This window comes from Ursus arctos, unplaced genomic scaffold (assembly GCF_023065955.2).
Source record: "Ursus arctos isolate Adak ecotype North America unplaced genomic scaffold, UrsArc2.0 scaffold_19, whole genome shotgun sequence".
Classification (NCBI taxonomy): domain Eukaryota; kingdom Metazoa; phylum Chordata; class Mammalia; order Carnivora; family Ursidae; genus Ursus; species Ursus arctos.
Genome location: NW_026622863.1, coordinates 28077889 through 28094359, shown reverse-complemented (window position 1 = coordinate 28094359; position 16471 = coordinate 28077889). Strand labels below are relative to the sequence as shown.

Here is a 16471-nt window from a genome sequence, read left to right as displayed (position 1 = left end):
GGTATGGAGTAAAATTTCATCTTAGCTCCTCTTACTTACCCTGACCTGGAGTAGACAGTAAGTTTTGTATATCCTGTGGTAGAAAAGGTAGGAGAATATATAGGCTCGTCTCCAAAATCCCAAACCCAGCTAGAAGGAAGGCTTCTGGAATTGGCTGTGGCTTTAGTTGGCACAGTGTAGTTCTTCAGGAGCAGTCCTTGCTGGTGATTATTTGCCTAGGAAACCTCTGTGACAATATGTGTGCCTGGGCCTCAGACCAAGAATGAATCGAGACAGCCCATATTTGCATCTCATCCTTAATGCAGCATGTGAAGGAGAGGGAGATGGTCAGGAATAAACCCGTCTTTTTACTGAGGCTGCACTTGTACCAAGGTGTACAGAAAAAAAGAAAAATCGGTTTAACTTTATTTCACGGCATCTACCTCCCGGGCTTTTTAAAATTTAGCTTGTTAAAAAGAATAGTGAGTCAACTTGAAAGATAAGTAAGGATCACCTGTCTCATCCTTTGTGTCTAGAAGAAAAGTGGGTTCGAAACCTAGAGGTTAGTCTCAAATAATGAAATATGTGGTTTTGCCCACATTGAGTTTAGCCAAGTGGGAAATACACACTTAATTTGGGTTATTAGGGACCCATGATTTTTAGTCTTTGCTCACAAATATTAAAGGAGTAAATGAACCGAAGGGATAATATTTTCAAAAACTTAGTCGTCTTCTACTACATTATCCATCCTCAGTCAAGTGGAAGAATGTTTTGAAATAATTTATCTTGAGTAGGTTTCTTTCTCTCTTTTTCAAAGTTCTCTTCCTTGACAGAGTAAGCTTCCATGCCTGCCTCTGGTTGGCCTCTAATTTCCCCCGTTCTCTGCTTGGTGATGCTTTGACTCAAGTGATCTCTCAACAAAGAGTAAACTGTGAAACATGTGGACAATTTTCATCTTAATGAGTACACACTTTTCCAAATGTACCATAATCATGAACTTATTAAATTCTCTTCAGTTATGGCTGAGCGCGTCTGGGCCCAGTCTCTCCTTGGCCAAAGATGACTATGCGGTGTATTCTCTAGACTGATCGTTGCTCAGAAGCATTTCCCCAGGTTTTTCCTAAGCATTCAGGGGCTGAAATGGATATACAATCATGTAGCAATTCATGTTCTTAAGTGTTTTTTCCCACACTGTATCCCTGGATTCCAGAGTGGCAATGATCCCTGGAGCTGTTGGCCCACTGGAGTCTGTTGGGCATTCATTGTCTCCTTTTAGGAGCTGCAGTCTGGTGCATTCGTTGTGAATTCTCAAGATTTGCCTGTCACTTGTAGATACTTAACTGATATAGTTCTTACAGAGACTTTCAGATTCCCATGATACTTACAACTTCTCTCAGAAGAAGATGTAAATATTTTGGTCTTTGTCAGCAAGCGTCATTACTAAAACTGGTAGTAATCTTTCTGTCACCTAACCACAGCATTTTATACCTTCTCCAAATTGCCATCAAGAATTGGTATAGGGGCGTCTGGGTAGCGCAGTCGTTAAGCATCTGCCTTCGGCTCAGGGCGTGATTCCGGCGTTCCGGGATCGAGTCCCACATCGGGCTCCTCCGCTGGGAGCCTGTTTCTTCCTCTCCCGCTCCCCCTGCTTGTGTTCCCTCTCTCGCTGGCTGTCCCTCTGTCACATAAATAAATAAAAAAAAAATCTTTAAAAAAGAATTGGTATAAATAACTTCCATCCCACAATATTGGAAATCTTTTCTATTTCTCTCCTCTTGATTGTTGATTTTAGGATAAACAGAATTGGGATTTTCTTTCTTCATTTCCTTTTGATGTGTGTTCTCTGATCAATGTGTGACGGGGTCATTGGTTTTTTCTATGAGCCCCGTGGGATTGTAGGTCACGTGTATGCAGATCAGAGAAGGCTCTCCTCCATAAGTTAAATCTGTAACACAAAAAGGGCTCCCATTCTTTAACTTGGAAAAAAAGGAACCCAAACCAGAAGGATTATAGTTTCCAAGCTTGCTTTCTGTTATTTAAGGATCCCACCCCAAAACACCATCTGCTGTCCATCTGTACTAATAATGATCTTTTACATACATAGAATGCTTTGCTGTTTATACAACCTTCTCCTATCTATTACTCTTTCTTGTAATCCTCTTCAGTTCAAGAAACTGCAGCTAGAGGTTAATCATGCCCATGTTCTCAGAGCTAATATCTGGCAGAGCCAGAACTATTAATAGAACTCAGGTCTTCTCATCCTTCATTTAGAGCTTTTTCCTCTATGCCCCAACTGATTTCTCCTCAAAGACAGGAAGAAAGAACTAGAGGCACATCTTCTCATGCTTTCACTTTATTCCATGACAAAGGATGGACGAAGCAAAAGTAAATGTTAAAGGAAATACCCTCATTTTCAACTGCATAATGACAAGTATTTTTCTGGATATCTATAACAAGGAAGCTCTGATTTACCTCTTGGTTATATAAAAGATAATTGAGGAAAAATGGGAGTTTATAAGTATTGTATTCTTGATTTTGGAATTGATATTTCTTGCAAGTTAAATCTCTCCTCTGTTTTTAACAACGTGAAGCATGCTTGTTTTAATGCCAGTGTATTGGCAGCAAAATTCAAACTCTAGATTCTTATGACCAAATTAGGTCTCTGACTGGAAATGTCTTCTATTTACCCTTCTCCACTCAGTTCCGGCTTGGCCGGCTGTTAGTGTCAGATTTAGCAATCTGATTAACAAACGGGCAGACATGAAGGAAAAGGCAGCCTTTATATTGTAAAGACCTTTTGCTTTGCAAATGTCCAGGGATGGTCCAGACAGGTAGGCAAGCAATCCCCACCATGGCTGAAACAGAAAAACTTGCTCTCAAGACAGAGAACCCAGTTGGAAAGTATTTGTCAGGAGCTCTTGAGCGTGGCCAATGACAGTTGTAGTACCTGTTCAAAGTCCACTGTGATGTACCAGACCAGGGAACTATTTGAAGAGATGACACTGCTCTTCCCTGATGTGTAAGTGACTTTTTCTTACTTAATTTTTTTTTTTTAAATCCAGCTGCAAACCCTGATTCAGGAGACTGACCCTGGTGCAGATTACCGCATCGATAGAGCTCTGAATGAAGCTTGTGAATCTGTAATACAGACAGCCTGCAAACACATCAGATCCGGAGACCCAATGTAGGTTATCTCATTTGGGGTATTGATTCATACTGTATTTTATTTGGCAGTGTAGCATCGGGAAAATTCCTTTAAATGACTTTTGCATGGTTTTAACATCCTAACTAAAGTTGTGTTAAACAGAAACACATAGCACCCTTTGTTAAAACTAGTATCGGAATTGAGATCTCGGCTGTGCCTCATCCGTGATGTAGATCCCTAGACCCAGCATTGTGATGATGTTTATTGACCGTGACTGAGCATGTATAGGCCTGTATGTTAGGTCACTGAATAATTCCGTTTCATGGTCCAGTAAAAAACAAGAGTGAGAAACACTCAGGATAAAGTGACACATACTTTGTCTCTGTACTTTCATCCTGTTTGTATATTGACTCATTATATACATTGGCCACTTGATAATTATTAGAAAGTCATTAATTACAGTTGAAATAAAAAACAAATGTGGTTGGAGGATGTAATCATGAATAAAATGGACTCTTAAGTTGCATCCACGATTTAGGAGAGCTCTAAAATGCTATTATAAAGTATTTGAATCTCATGCAGTAGTAGTTTTATTGCATATGATGCACAAACAGCTCTTAAAACCAGGTTGCAGGTAAAGAACAGGCTTCCCATTCTGCAGAAATCTGTATAGTCCGCAGCCAGCAGTACCCAACAATAAAAGTAAGCAGTTGATGTGTGTCACCGAGCTGCAGGATTAAAAAAAGGTACTCTATTTTAAAGCTCTTTGTGCAGTTGGAGGACATAGACAAACACAGTGAAGACTAGTTAGGAATATTTACCAATATAAAAATAACTGCATCAAGCATGAGGGGTCAGGGGTGAGGGAAGGAAGGGGAGAATTGCTACAGCTGAAAATCATTTGAAGATACTATCAGTCAAATGCAATGTGTGGACCTTTTCTGGGTCCTGGTTTGAACGAACATACAAAAAGTCATAAGATACTGCAAAAAATTTTGAGAACTAATGGGATATTACATGACATTAAGGATTTTTTAAATTAATTTCTTTTGGTGGGATTATGGTATTATGTCCTCCTAGAAAAACATGCTCAAGAATTTATGAACAAAATGGTATGGTATCTGGGATTTTCCTCAAAATATGAGCAAGGCGGGGGGAGGAAGGTGTGTAGAGTTAAAAGAAACTTGGCTATGGGAAGGGAATGTGGCTATTAGGATTCTTTACTTTTGTGTGTGTTGGAAATTTTTCCTAGTAAACAGTTAAAAATACAGCTACTGCACACAGATTCTGTGCACACCGAGTCCCAAGTGGCCCTGAAGTGGCGAGAAGGCATAGTCACCGTCAGACTAAGTTAATTTGAGTTATTCTCAGAGAAGTAAATCCCTGACTGCCCTCAAAAATAGCTCAAGGGCTTTTTCTACAGACCAAGGAAATACTGATGTGAGAGTTCCAAACCCGCTGTTATAATTTCATCCCTGGTTTATGCCCAGGATCCTCTCGTGCCTGATGGAACACTTATACACAGAGAAAATGGTGGAAGATTGTGAACACCGTCTATTAGAACTGCAATATTTCATCTCTCGAGATTGGAAGTGAGTATTTTGAAGCCAGAGTCAGGTGTAAGCCTCAGCCTGTTCTCCTGTTAGTCAGGATCTCCTCTATAGTTTGAAATAATCAGTAAGAATATGTCTTTCTTAAATTCTGGGATGGCCAACGTGCTCCATTCCCCTGAAGAACCTTTCTTGCCTTCAAAATAGTATCTAAAAGCTGAGGCGGCCCTTGCGGGTCTGCCCCGTGTGTCCCCATTCACTACGACTTGGGAAGTCAGAGTCAAGAGTCACATGTTTCTGATACCACAGACATCCGTCCTCAAAGAACTTGGGCACCTGTAGGGCAGCAGAAGCATCTTCAGATAGGTCTCTAAGCAGATAATAGTGCTTTTTTATTTTTATTGATTTGCACTGAATATAGGAATTTGCTTTTATTTCTTTAACTATTCAAAGTTACTGAATTTTCTATCTTAAGAGGCTCTTATCAATAAGTGACACCTTGATTCTCTAATTCTCTTCTCATACTGTTAGCCAAAAAAAGGTGGGGTAGGGATGAAATAAGAGCAGGATCTGTGTTATAGTCAGAATCACTCTAATTTACTGGCTTCACTGCCCTCTTCTTTTCAAGTTTTAGTTTGCCTTCCACCCCTAGAGCAGCCAGTACCCAGCCACTTGGGAAGCTGGCTGTTCCTCCTGCTCCCATGGGAGCTCAGCTGCATGTTGACTTGGTTGTTTTAACCACTGTAGTTTTCTGGTGATTGAATATATTATCCACATACTTTACTGGAAAGAGATGATTCAGAAGATTCAGTGTATTTTTTTAAAGAAGTTATTTATTTTTATTTTGTGAGAGAGAGCGAACACATGAGGGGGAAGGGCTGAGGGAGAGGGAGAAAATCTCAGACTCCATGCTGAGCACAGAGCCCAACGTGGGGCTCAGTCTCATGACCCTGAGATCATGACCTGAGCCAAATCAAGAGTCGGACACTCAATTGACTGTGCCTCCCAGGCACCCCAGACTCGATGCATTTTTATTTCTGTTCTCTCAAATTAGCTCTGGAAAGGACTAAAGAAAACTATGTGGGAATTTCTCCGGCCATCTAAACCAAAATAACAGGGTTTACTGAGTTTATTGCTTTAATCAAAATCATCTTATTTCCTTCCCCCTTCCTTCCCCCACGTAGCTCCTTCCCCCATGATCAAAAAATGCTTCACAGGCTTAAAAGCTACTCATTAAGTGTTAGCCTTTCTCCTCCCATTGAGTAGCTCTCCCCCAAAGTTGACATTATGATGTGGATAGAATTAAGCATCCATTGGTCTAATCTGGAGAAGCATCAGGCTCATTGCCTTAATCCATTGTCTCCAGAGTTCAAAGTTAAATGTCAAGTTTTTTTAAGTTAATAAGCATATTCAAGCAAACTAAAAATAAAACTGCCCTACTTGGCATGGGAAAAAGAAGAGGAACAGTTTGACTAGAAGGCATATCAAGCGGGAGATTCTGTTTATCTTGCCATTTCCTGATCTTATGAATCTCATATATCAGGTAGGATTGAATTTCATTCACGCTTAGAGAAACAGTATTGAGTGAAGAGTTGTGAATTGCCTGGTGATAGCTACAGCCCCGTTGTCCCATTTCAGCCAGGGCCTGTTAGTGCTGAGTCCACTGTAATGTTGTGCATCTTATGTAGCCAACGTGGCCTCCTGGAGGTGGGACCTAAAGCTTCTGCACCAAGGTCAGCAGACTTCTACCACTGTGTATTCCTGAAGAACAAAATTCAGGAATATCTTTTAACTCTTAACCTTATAGGCTGGACCCTGTCTTATACCGCAAGTGCCAGGGAGATGCGTCTCGTCTTTGCCACACCCATGGTTGGAATGAAACCAGTGAACTTATGCCTCCCGGAGCTGTGTTCTCTTGCTTGTACAGACATGCCTACCGCACTGAGGAACAGGGCAGGAGGGTATGCACTCAATATTGACTTCATTTCTTCTTATCAATCATTTGTTTTTGAATTAGTTTGCTGTGTATCGTTCTGATTTCTGCCATCGTAGGAAACTTTATCAGTATATCTGGCAGGGAAGGGTTGCTGCGCTTCTGGGAATTTCATTCAGTGAGTGTCCATAGAGTTGCTTCACCAGCTTTTCATCTGATTTTACGTTTTCAGCAAAGTATTTGAACAAAAATGTCAGGGGACATTTCCACTTTTTTCTTTAAATTACTAATATCTGAATGACAAATAGACAATTTAAGTATTGTTGCCGTAACTTCATTTAGCATTAAAGATCCTTTAGAAACTCTTAACCAGGATACAAATGGTTTTCAGGCTTATTCCGAGTTCAGGTAAATTTGAATTCAGTGCTCCTGACCCAAGTGTGTGTTCTGTCCTGAACTGGAGTGGGCATTCTGCTCTACATTCATGGAGTAATAGCAGATTAGTTTTGCTAAACAGAAAACTTAAATCCAGTTCACTTTTTATCCACGTACTCTGAGAAAAGGATGTTGTTTCATTCAGTGGGTTAGAAAATGTTGAATGTACATTCTCCTTCCTCGAGGTATGGGTTTGTAGAAACCTCCTACAAGATTTAATCCTGACTCTGGAAGAGATTTGGGGTATAAAGTTTATGTAAATAACTATAACATTATTAGTTTCCTGACAACAGATTTCCTTTATGTGGTATCTTTTAATTTTGGTTCTGGTACTTTTAAAGTATTTTGCTGCTTCTTTCTCATGTAGCTGTCTCGGGAGTGCCGAGCTGAAGTCCAGAGGATCCTACACCAACGTGCCATGGATGTTAAACTGGATCCTGCCCTCCAGGATAAGTGCCTGATTGATCTGGGGAAATGGTGCAGTGAGAAAACAGAGACCGGACAGGTAGCTGACATAGCTATACCTGTTTATCTTCTAGTAATAATAATAATAATATTCATGATGAACATTTTACACAGAGTACAAACACCATAAAATGCATCTCTGTCTTTGTTACATTATTCAATGTCTTCTTCATAAGAAATCCTAAGGAAAATTTGGTCTCTATATCAGGAATAACTATACTTTTCCAAAGCAGTTGGTTTGTTTATATATTATGGTTACTGTATTTTGTAAATGATTATTTTCCTTCTTTGTGTTGCCTCTTAAAAAACCTGAATCCAAAGGTATGGCCTGCCTGTAGCAAGTATGTAAGATTTTGTGGTAGGCATTTTGGTACCAAGCTTACTGCTAGTTCCATCCCACTTTCTTTACCATATTTTCTTTTCCTTTTTTAAACTTGTTTTAAATTTATTTTATATTGTCTTTTTTTTCTTTTCTCAGTTTTATAAGGTACATTAAAGTCCTTTTGAGGGAAGGCAGGGTATCAACATAAACATATATAAATACTGGCATGCGTGAATAGTGTACATGCCCTACAGTAGTCCTACAAGATATGTAAGAACGGGAATTATTTTTTCCATTTAGTAATTGACAAAATTGATGCCCATAGGAGTGAAGTGTATCAACTTTCTTATGTGATACTCAGGTCTAATCCTAGCCAGACATCTGATCCATTGTCTTACAACCTCTCCATACAGGAAAGTGTAACAAAGAAGTAGCCCCCAAGAATTACATGCATGCTGTGAACGGTTCCTAAAGATTTTGTGTCTGGTTTAAAAAATAGAAAAGCTGCATTAGTAGTGTGTTCTAGCAAATTAAGCTGTCTTCTGTCTTAAGGCAGGGAAACCAAACATCAAGGAATAACTACTTGTTTAAAGCTCCAGTAATACTAGAACAAGTTGTGAACAGGTTTCCAGGTTCCACTCTTACTACTCCAAGACACCCTCTGGGATTAAACTACCAACAACTCACCGTGAGCAGGATTTGGGCGTTTTTAAGAAGCAGCGTGGCTCACTACTCAGACCTGGTGGCCCTGCCAATATCATTTTCAGCAGTCTGTTTCCTGGGCCTGCTGCAGTTCTGTCGAGTTTATTGTGAGAAAATGCCTGCAGTTGAGCTTTCTGCTGCCTTTGTGTAACGAAACAAAGGGTATGGTCATATGGAATCCCAGAAAACAGTTTCCTTTAACACACCCTTCAAAGTAACATTGAGAAAGCTGCACTGTATTGCAGCCCATCACTGGGAAGCTCCACTTAGGATTCTGTGAATGGGATTTTTCCCTTAGCCATTTCTCTTACCAAAGGTTTTATGCATTTTCCTTCAGGGGTTCCCCCCCCCCCTTCTGGCCGTTGTATAACTCTACAACCCTGCCTGTCCATTCCTATTCTAATTCTAAAACAGAGATTCTTGCAGAATACTAGTTAAACTTGATCCTTTAATAGAGCCCTTTGCCGAGAAGCAGCTGTTGATATGCTTTGGGAAAGTGAGCTTCTGTTCTACTTAAAACCTCTAAATTTCTAAAAGGAATAGTAATGGATTGATGCTACAAGGTCACTCCAGGTCAGGTTCCAAAGCCCAGACAAGATAGCTTTTAGATGCCCAGACCCTAGTGTGCTCACTTGCCTTGTAATTTCCCTCAGGATCCTTCTGTGTGGGCTAGGGTTAGAATTCCCTGGTTGACTTGTAGGAGCTATTAGCTCTATGCTGAGTTTTGGACCCTGGGTCCCGACCTACTTTGCTCATGAAGAGCTTTAAAATATTCCATGTCTTTCTACTGTGAATAATTCACTAATTATTATCAACATGCAGATTTAAAATAGGAGCAAAGATATCAACACACAGATAAAAAAATGGAATGATAGGTTTTTGATGGAATAGAATAAAGGCCTGATAAAATTGTTAGACGCTGAGGACATCTGAACATTGATTCTTGTTGGACTTACCGATTTGGCCTTCTGGAGGATTTGCATGGCTCTTGTACCCCCTTGACCCTCTTCACCACCCTGTTGCATCAAGTACTTCTCTTCTCAACAATCCCGGTTTGGGGACTCAAATAAAGCTTTAGTGTTCCATTCAGTGAAATAGTTCTAAAAAGGAAAGATAAGGAAGACCACTGAAAAGGAAGTAGACACTTCTCTCAGCTTCCCTTGTTCATTTATATAATTGAAGAATGCCGAGGGATTGCTTTCTTATTTGCAGGAGCTTGAGTGCCTCCAGGACCACCTTGACGACCTGGCTGTAGAGTGCAGAGATATAGTCGGCAACCTCACCGAGTTAGAATCCGAGGTAAGCGGCTTGTGGGCTCATAAACCATGGGCACCCTGTCAGTGGCCCATCCTCTTTTCTCAGTCCTGCCCTTTCTTGGCCCCTGAGAGTGCCCATTCCCTCCGTTGGCTTTACGAAGAAGTATATTGTGTTGCTTCCTGAACCCCTTTCCTCATCTCTCCACAGAAATACTCTATATACTTAGCCCTTTGGTTTTCTTCAGAAATTAGAATTATCACAGTGATTAGAACAATCTTTTTCCTCCCCTTTAAGAAAAGATAGCAGCTGTGCTTCAGATCTCTTAATCACATGCCAGACTAGTCCAAGCATTCCTGTTCCTGTTCTCTTATCTTGGCTCTTTCAGTTAGGTCAACTGGCAATGTTTGTGTCATCAATAATAAATAAAAGCCTGGGACTTCCATGTAACCGTGGAAGACCGAATACGTGCGTTTATCCCTGTTTCATCCTGAAACCCACAGAAATATTAAAAAAGAAATTAGAAAGTCTCATAAGCTTAGACATATTATTTAGAAATATAGAGAGCATTACTGGGGAGGGAGCAGCTAAAAATGTTAAAATTGTCTTGTGGGGGCAGAAATCAGGTAATGATGGGGCGATTGCTCTTAGTTTTTTGTTTTTTTGTTTTTTTTGTTTTTTTTTTTATCTTCAGCCTTTTAGAACTGTTTGAGTTGTCGAAATAGGCAATATGTAAAATTACATTTCCCAACTAGTCTTTTTTTTTTTTTTTTTTTGCTTTCTATTTTTCTAAAATTTATTGCTTTCTTTCATCTTCTGTCATCTGCCTTCTCCCATTCTCATTGTCCTTGTGGGCTTATGAGGACATTTTGGGGTGTGTCACTCTTTAAAGGAAGATGTTATTTCAGCAGCTAGTGCTACACAGAGGTTACTGTCGCTTAGAGACATTTGTGTCTATTCCCCAGAGGCAGTGGTTTGTCATCTGTTTGTAGGAGCTTATAAACTAAAGACAGATGTCAGTTACCCATATTTTCATTTTGAACTGCTAAGCCATTTGGAAAAACTCCAAAGGCTAAACTCTAGTATTACTGTTAAATTTTTTTTTCTCTGCATTGTTCTTAATCCTGCCTTCTCTTTTTTGCTCAGGCTCGAGGGGTATTTGCCTCTAGAAAAACTTGCTTTCAGAGCATAATGGAGGAGCAGTTCGGTCTGTGCCCAGGCTATCTAACCTAAAGACTAGAATAGTGCCCAGGTGTACATCTGAGATATTTGCCCATCAGTTGCTCCTGATTCAGAAACACAAACTGCCACTCTTGCCACAGCTAGCTCTTTCTAATGCAAAATTATTAATATGTTTAATCTTCTACAGGACATTCAAATAGAAGCCTTGCTGATGAGAGCCTGTGAGCCCATAATTCAGAACTTTTGCCATGTAAGTAATGTCTGGAGAAATGGATGAGGAACAGAACCAAATTCGCTGGGACTTTTGCCCTCAAGTATATTGCACTTAACCTCTGCAGCATACATGACTCCTGAGTGATAGATTGACAGGTTAAAGTGGAAAATGTAAACAAATTAAGATGGGGTGCCACCATCCTGGGAAACCTTACGTAATTATGCTTGGTGGGTGCCCTGATATGTGATTAGCGGCACTTGTCGAGACGCCCTTCCTAGGGGGTGGGGCAGGCCCCTCCTGAGCACGGCTGAGGTGCTGCCAGTACATCAGCTCGGGGTTTGTTAGCAGTGATAATAGCTTCTCCTTATAAATGGAATGAACTCTGTTACTTTATAACTTTATTCACTTATTGAACTAGCTAAACTGCGGGGGTGAAACCATGCAGGAACCATGGCTCTGACAGTCAGGAGGCAGTGTTAGGTGTGATCCTGAAAGCCAGCTGCTGGCATCACGGGGGGAAGGAGCAAAGGCCTGCACAGTGCTGTTCTCGTTGGAGCTTTATGCTGGGCAGCTTGCTGTGCAGCTTTTACTCCACTGCATGGTTATCCCTTATAATTTCTCAGGCTGGTTTTGATATAATTTATGATGTATGATGTTGGAGAAGGCTCTAGAATCAGTCTAGTTTTCATTTTTTATGAACTGGGGTGCAAGATTTGTTCGTTAATTGTTAGAAATGAAGTATAAGTGTGCACTGCCTTCCCCAGGACGTGGCAGATAACCAGATCGACTCTGGGGACCTGATGGAGTGTCTGATTCAGAACAAACACCAAAAGGATATGAATGAGAAGTGTGCCATTGGAGTCACTCACTTCCAGCTGGTCAGTAATGCCAGGCTAACCCTGCCTGTCTTGGCTGCTTGGGTGGTTCCGAATTCCTTTCTCTTCCAGAGCATCAGAGCACCTCTCTGTGAAAAATCATTTTTTCCAAATAAGCCCTTTTCCAGTTCTCAAAAAAATGTGGTCTTTATCCACTATGCCCAGGCACAGTGGTAAGGTCTGGGAATGCAGTGCTAAATAATATGGAGTCTATACCTGTAGGGAACGGGCAGCCCAGTGGGGATAGAGATGAGTCACAATGCTTGCTTTTGTAAGGTATGTTAGCCTTTGCTTACACAGCTAGTATCAGTGGGATCTGCTGTTCTGTGTTTCTGTTCAGTGCAGCAGTCCAAATGTCTATCAGTACACTAGACCCTAAGCTTTTTTCTTTAAATCATACTACCTTATCAGGTCTGACATCCAAATAAGGTTAAACTGTACTCTTCATAGTTGGCACAGATCTAAAGGAAGTGTTTCTGGTAAAGCAAGCACCTCCTTCCCAAGAGGATGAAATCTGTCATCTGTGTAAAAGTGATCTCTTCTTGGGGTCTTTGGCCTATCATTTGCCTTTACCAAATGATATTGAGGGCCTCTAAGGGCACTGGAGACAGTGGGCTCCTTGAGCAGATAAACCCTGCCCTTGTCAATTTTATGTTCTAGTAAGAAAAAGACACAGGAACACGTTTACAAATAAATACAATATCAGGTGGGCCTATGAAGAAAAATAAAGGCACCTACTGGCTAGGGGGGGGAGGAGAAAGGGGACTTCAGAAGGAGATGTTTGAATAGACGTGCAGAAGAGGTAACAGAACAGACCATGGGTGATCTGGAAGAAGAGCCCTTTTGGCAGAGAGAGCGTGATTGGAATGGTAGGGAAGCCAGAGTGGCCATAGCAGAGGGAGGAATGGGGAGGTGGGCAGGTCCTGAAGTCTGAGACGGAAGGCGAGTTGCACAGGGCCTGGAAGGTGGGCCTTTGCAGTCTCTGCACACGGTGTCACCGTGCACTGCGAATTGGAGCTTGCCACAGAGCTGCTGATTTTCTTTCTCATCATCTTTTTCAGGTGCAGATGAAGGATTTTCGATTCTCTTACAAGTTTAAAATGGCCTGCAAGGAGGATGTGTTGAAACTTTGCCCCAACATAAAAAAGAAGTATGTAGCTTTTACTTGATTCATTTCTGCTTCCCTAAAGTCTGGACAAAGATCCTGTGAAGTTCTGGTAGGATTAGCCTTGGAGGCCGGCACACGCCTGTGGTAGTGTGGCCAGGCACTTGGATTGTGTGGCCAGATCATCTTTATAGCTGCCCGGAGCCCCAGGGGGCACAGGTGGTTCTGACGGGGAGAGGCCTGGAGGCTAAAGGGCCGACTGACATTCCCAGGTTCAGGCCGTCTGACTGAGGAAGCAGGTTGAGATTGCACTTAGAGGAACAAGTCGCAGTGTGAACAAGAGGTTAACTGACTTCCTCCTGACATCATTCCATTATGTCAGCTCTTCCGGAGAGCACCAGAGGCTTTTACTGAGTTAAGAGGTCTAGTGAAGAAACAAAAACTTTATTCATGTAAGAATTAGGTCTCAGTGAGGAGAGTGATGAGGTTTTACAGCATGGCGCACCAGTTCTTCATCTCACGCTTTTCAAAAGCACATTTCTAGAACATATCTCCCTCATATAAACCAAGTTCCCATTTTGCTTACATTTCTGTACCTTTCAGGAATGAATTTCACTGTTCATCAAAGACACAGTCCAGAGTTAAGAGTAGCATTCCTCTCTGGTCACATGTTTGTAACAAAACAAGCATTGAACTGTCCTTGCATACACGTCCCCTCTCTGGCCTCCCCAGTCAGGAATGTAGTCTGCCTTCAGACGTTGCTAACATGCACGGTCAGATTACCGCTTTCAGCGCTCTGTAAACACAGTGAGACTTCTAGAAAGGGCATTTAGAAGAATGGTAAAGGGGGTCATGCACTCGGGGGTGGCGATCTGGCCCCTGCCCCAGCCTGGCTCCAGCCAGTCTCAGCCTTCTCCTTTCCTTGGCAGGGTGGACGTGGTGATCTGCCTGAGCACCACTGTGCGCAATGACACTCTCCAGGAAGCCAAGGAGCACAGGGTGTCCCTGAAGTGCCGCAAGCAGCTGCGGGTGGAGGAGCTAGAGATGGTAACGCTGCGTATCATGGCCTCTGGGCCCAGAAACATAGGGGCAGGGTCTGCAAAGTTGGGTGGAGGGTGAGGGCAAATTGGAAGATTTTAGCCACTACTGTGATTGTTAAGACTTGGAGCCTTGTGCTAAAATTTTACCATGTGACAGCTTCTTGCTTCACTTTTCCTAACCGATAAAATATTTCTACCACGTGTCACTGGAAGTTCAGCTGTAAGCATGTGATAGAATCATTGCATCAGTAATGCCCTCAAGGATCAAGGGTCTCTCCCTCTTGTCCCTGCTGTTTGTGGCACCAGCTTCGTTGCAAGGCTGGTTTCCCTCACAATGGCTTCCTGCAGTACCTGGGCCACCTGCTCCAACATTTGTCTCCAGCAGCAAAGTAGAACAGGAGAAACCTTCTCCCTTCCCGACAGCCTGTAGCAGGATGCTTCCCTCAGTGTTTTGTGTGTGTGTGTTTGTTTGTTGGGGTTTTTTTTGAAAGAGCATGAGCCGGGCCAGGGTGGGAGGGTGATAACGGGGTGCAGAGGGAGAGGAAGAAGCAAGCTCCCTGCTGAGCGGGGAGCCAGACATGGGGCTTGATCCCAGGACCCTGGGATCATGACCTGAACCAAAGTCAGACGCTTAACTGACTGAGCCACCAGGCGCCCCTTCCTCAATTTTCATCTTTCAATTTGAGATCTGTGCCCACTCCCTGACCAACAGCAGTCTCCAGGGGAGTGCCGCACAGTGATGAGCTTACAGGTCTGAGGTGAGACAGCTGTTGGCAAGTCAGCTGCAGTGTGCACTGTAAAAGGAAACTTCTTACTTTGCTTTTGAGGTTAAACCATGTTAAGAAAACAGCTAAAAGTATGTTTAATATGTTCTGTATTGTGAATCATACTTACTTCACCTCAGTCTAAGCAAAAACGAGTAATGAATACCAAACACCAATAATATCGCAAAAGCTGCATTACCAGATTTTCCCATAGGGCGGGAGTGATTCAATGATAATTATGTTTAAGTGGAGCGTCCTTGATGTCCTATTATAATTGAGATTTGGGGTCCCTAGCTTTGAACTTTGCTCTTTCAGTAAAATAATAATAATAATAATAAAAGTAGAACCCTACATTTATAAAATGGTTTTGACTTTCTGAAGTGGTTTCCACATCGTATGATCTAACTTCATTGCACAGCAGTCCTGTGAAGGGACCAGGCAGGTGACAGCATTTTGTTTTGCAAAGAAAGTCCAAGGCCATCTAGCCAGTTAGTGGCAGAATTGAAACTAAATCCCAGCTCCCTTGTACTGTGGTGGCCACACTGCTGCTACTTTGCTGGGTAGAAGTTGTGGTCACTAGGCAAGATCCGGTCAGCACATGAGGATGTAGAACCTTTGACATCTCCAGTTTAGAATAAGCTCATTTTTCCTTGCTGGCTCCCTCCCGTGCAGACAGAGGACATCCGTCTGGAACCGGATCTGTATGAAGCTTGCAAGACGGACATCAAGAACTACTGTTCCACTGTGCAGTATGGCAATGCTCAGGTGACTGCTTTTATTTTCTAATTGTGAAAATGAGAAAGTAACATTTTAATAATTAATTCTTTGCTGGTGGGATGAGCCTCCTCACATTCTCTCCAGTCCAGTCATCCCCTTGTATGCTGTACCAGACTTCTCCCAAAGGAAGTTCCTTACCTGCGTTCATCTTAATCTCCTGTTCATTGTCTTCCCTCTTTCAGGTTCCCTTGTCCTTCCCCACCATGTCTTCCTGAGAAGCTTTTCATGATCCTTCAAATGCTTCCTCCTCTCCATAGCTTTCCTAACACCGTGTACCTCCAAAATGGATTATTCCCTTATTCTGTGCCCATTACACAGAAGTTCTTAACTGGTTCTTATTCTTAACATAAGAATCAGCGGTAAACTCTTTCCTTAATGCAGAGAACAGGGCCCTACCCAGAATTGTCAGGAATGAGGTGCGAGGGGCGTCTGGGCAGCTCAGTTGGTTAAGCAGCTGCCTTTGGCTCAGGTCATGATCTCAGGGTCCTGGGATTGAGCCCCACATCAGGCTCTCTGCTCAGCAGGGAGTCTCCTTCTCTCTCTCCCTCTGCCTGCGTCTCTGCCTCCTTGTGCTCTCTCTCTCTCTGTCAAATAAATAAATAAAATCTTTAAAAAAAAAATGGAATGAGGTGCGAGCAAGTGATTTTTTTTCTTCTAATGTTCTTCCAGTGACTCAGCTACCTTTCCTAGTTCAGGGCATTGCCATGGTGCTTTAGTCTCAGTTATTGT

The 16471-nt window shown here is 42.2% G+C and overlaps 1 protein-coding gene across 1 annotated transcript in view; it reads left to right on the top strand.

Moving 5' to 3' along the window:
* The window catches only part of GLG1 (golgi glycoprotein 1), a 145804-nt gene that overhangs the window by 114419 nt on the left and 14914 nt on the right, over positions 1-16471 (top strand). The window contains exons 9-18 of the mRNA XM_026495209.4: positions 3042-3163; positions 4615-4716; positions 6482-6635; positions 7410-7547; positions 9744-9830; positions 11155-11217; positions 11946-12059; positions 13118-13206; positions 14091-14208; positions 15638-15730. Coding sequence (XP_026350994.1) covers positions 3042-3163; positions 4615-4716; positions 6482-6635; positions 7410-7547; positions 9744-9830; positions 11155-11217; positions 11946-12059; positions 13118-13206; positions 14091-14208; positions 15638-15730 — 1080 coding nt within the window. The remainder of the gene's footprint in view (positions 1-3041; positions 3164-4614; positions 4717-6481; positions 6636-7409; positions 7548-9743; positions 9831-11154; positions 11218-11945; positions 12060-13117; positions 13207-14090; positions 14209-15637; positions 15731-16471) is intronic.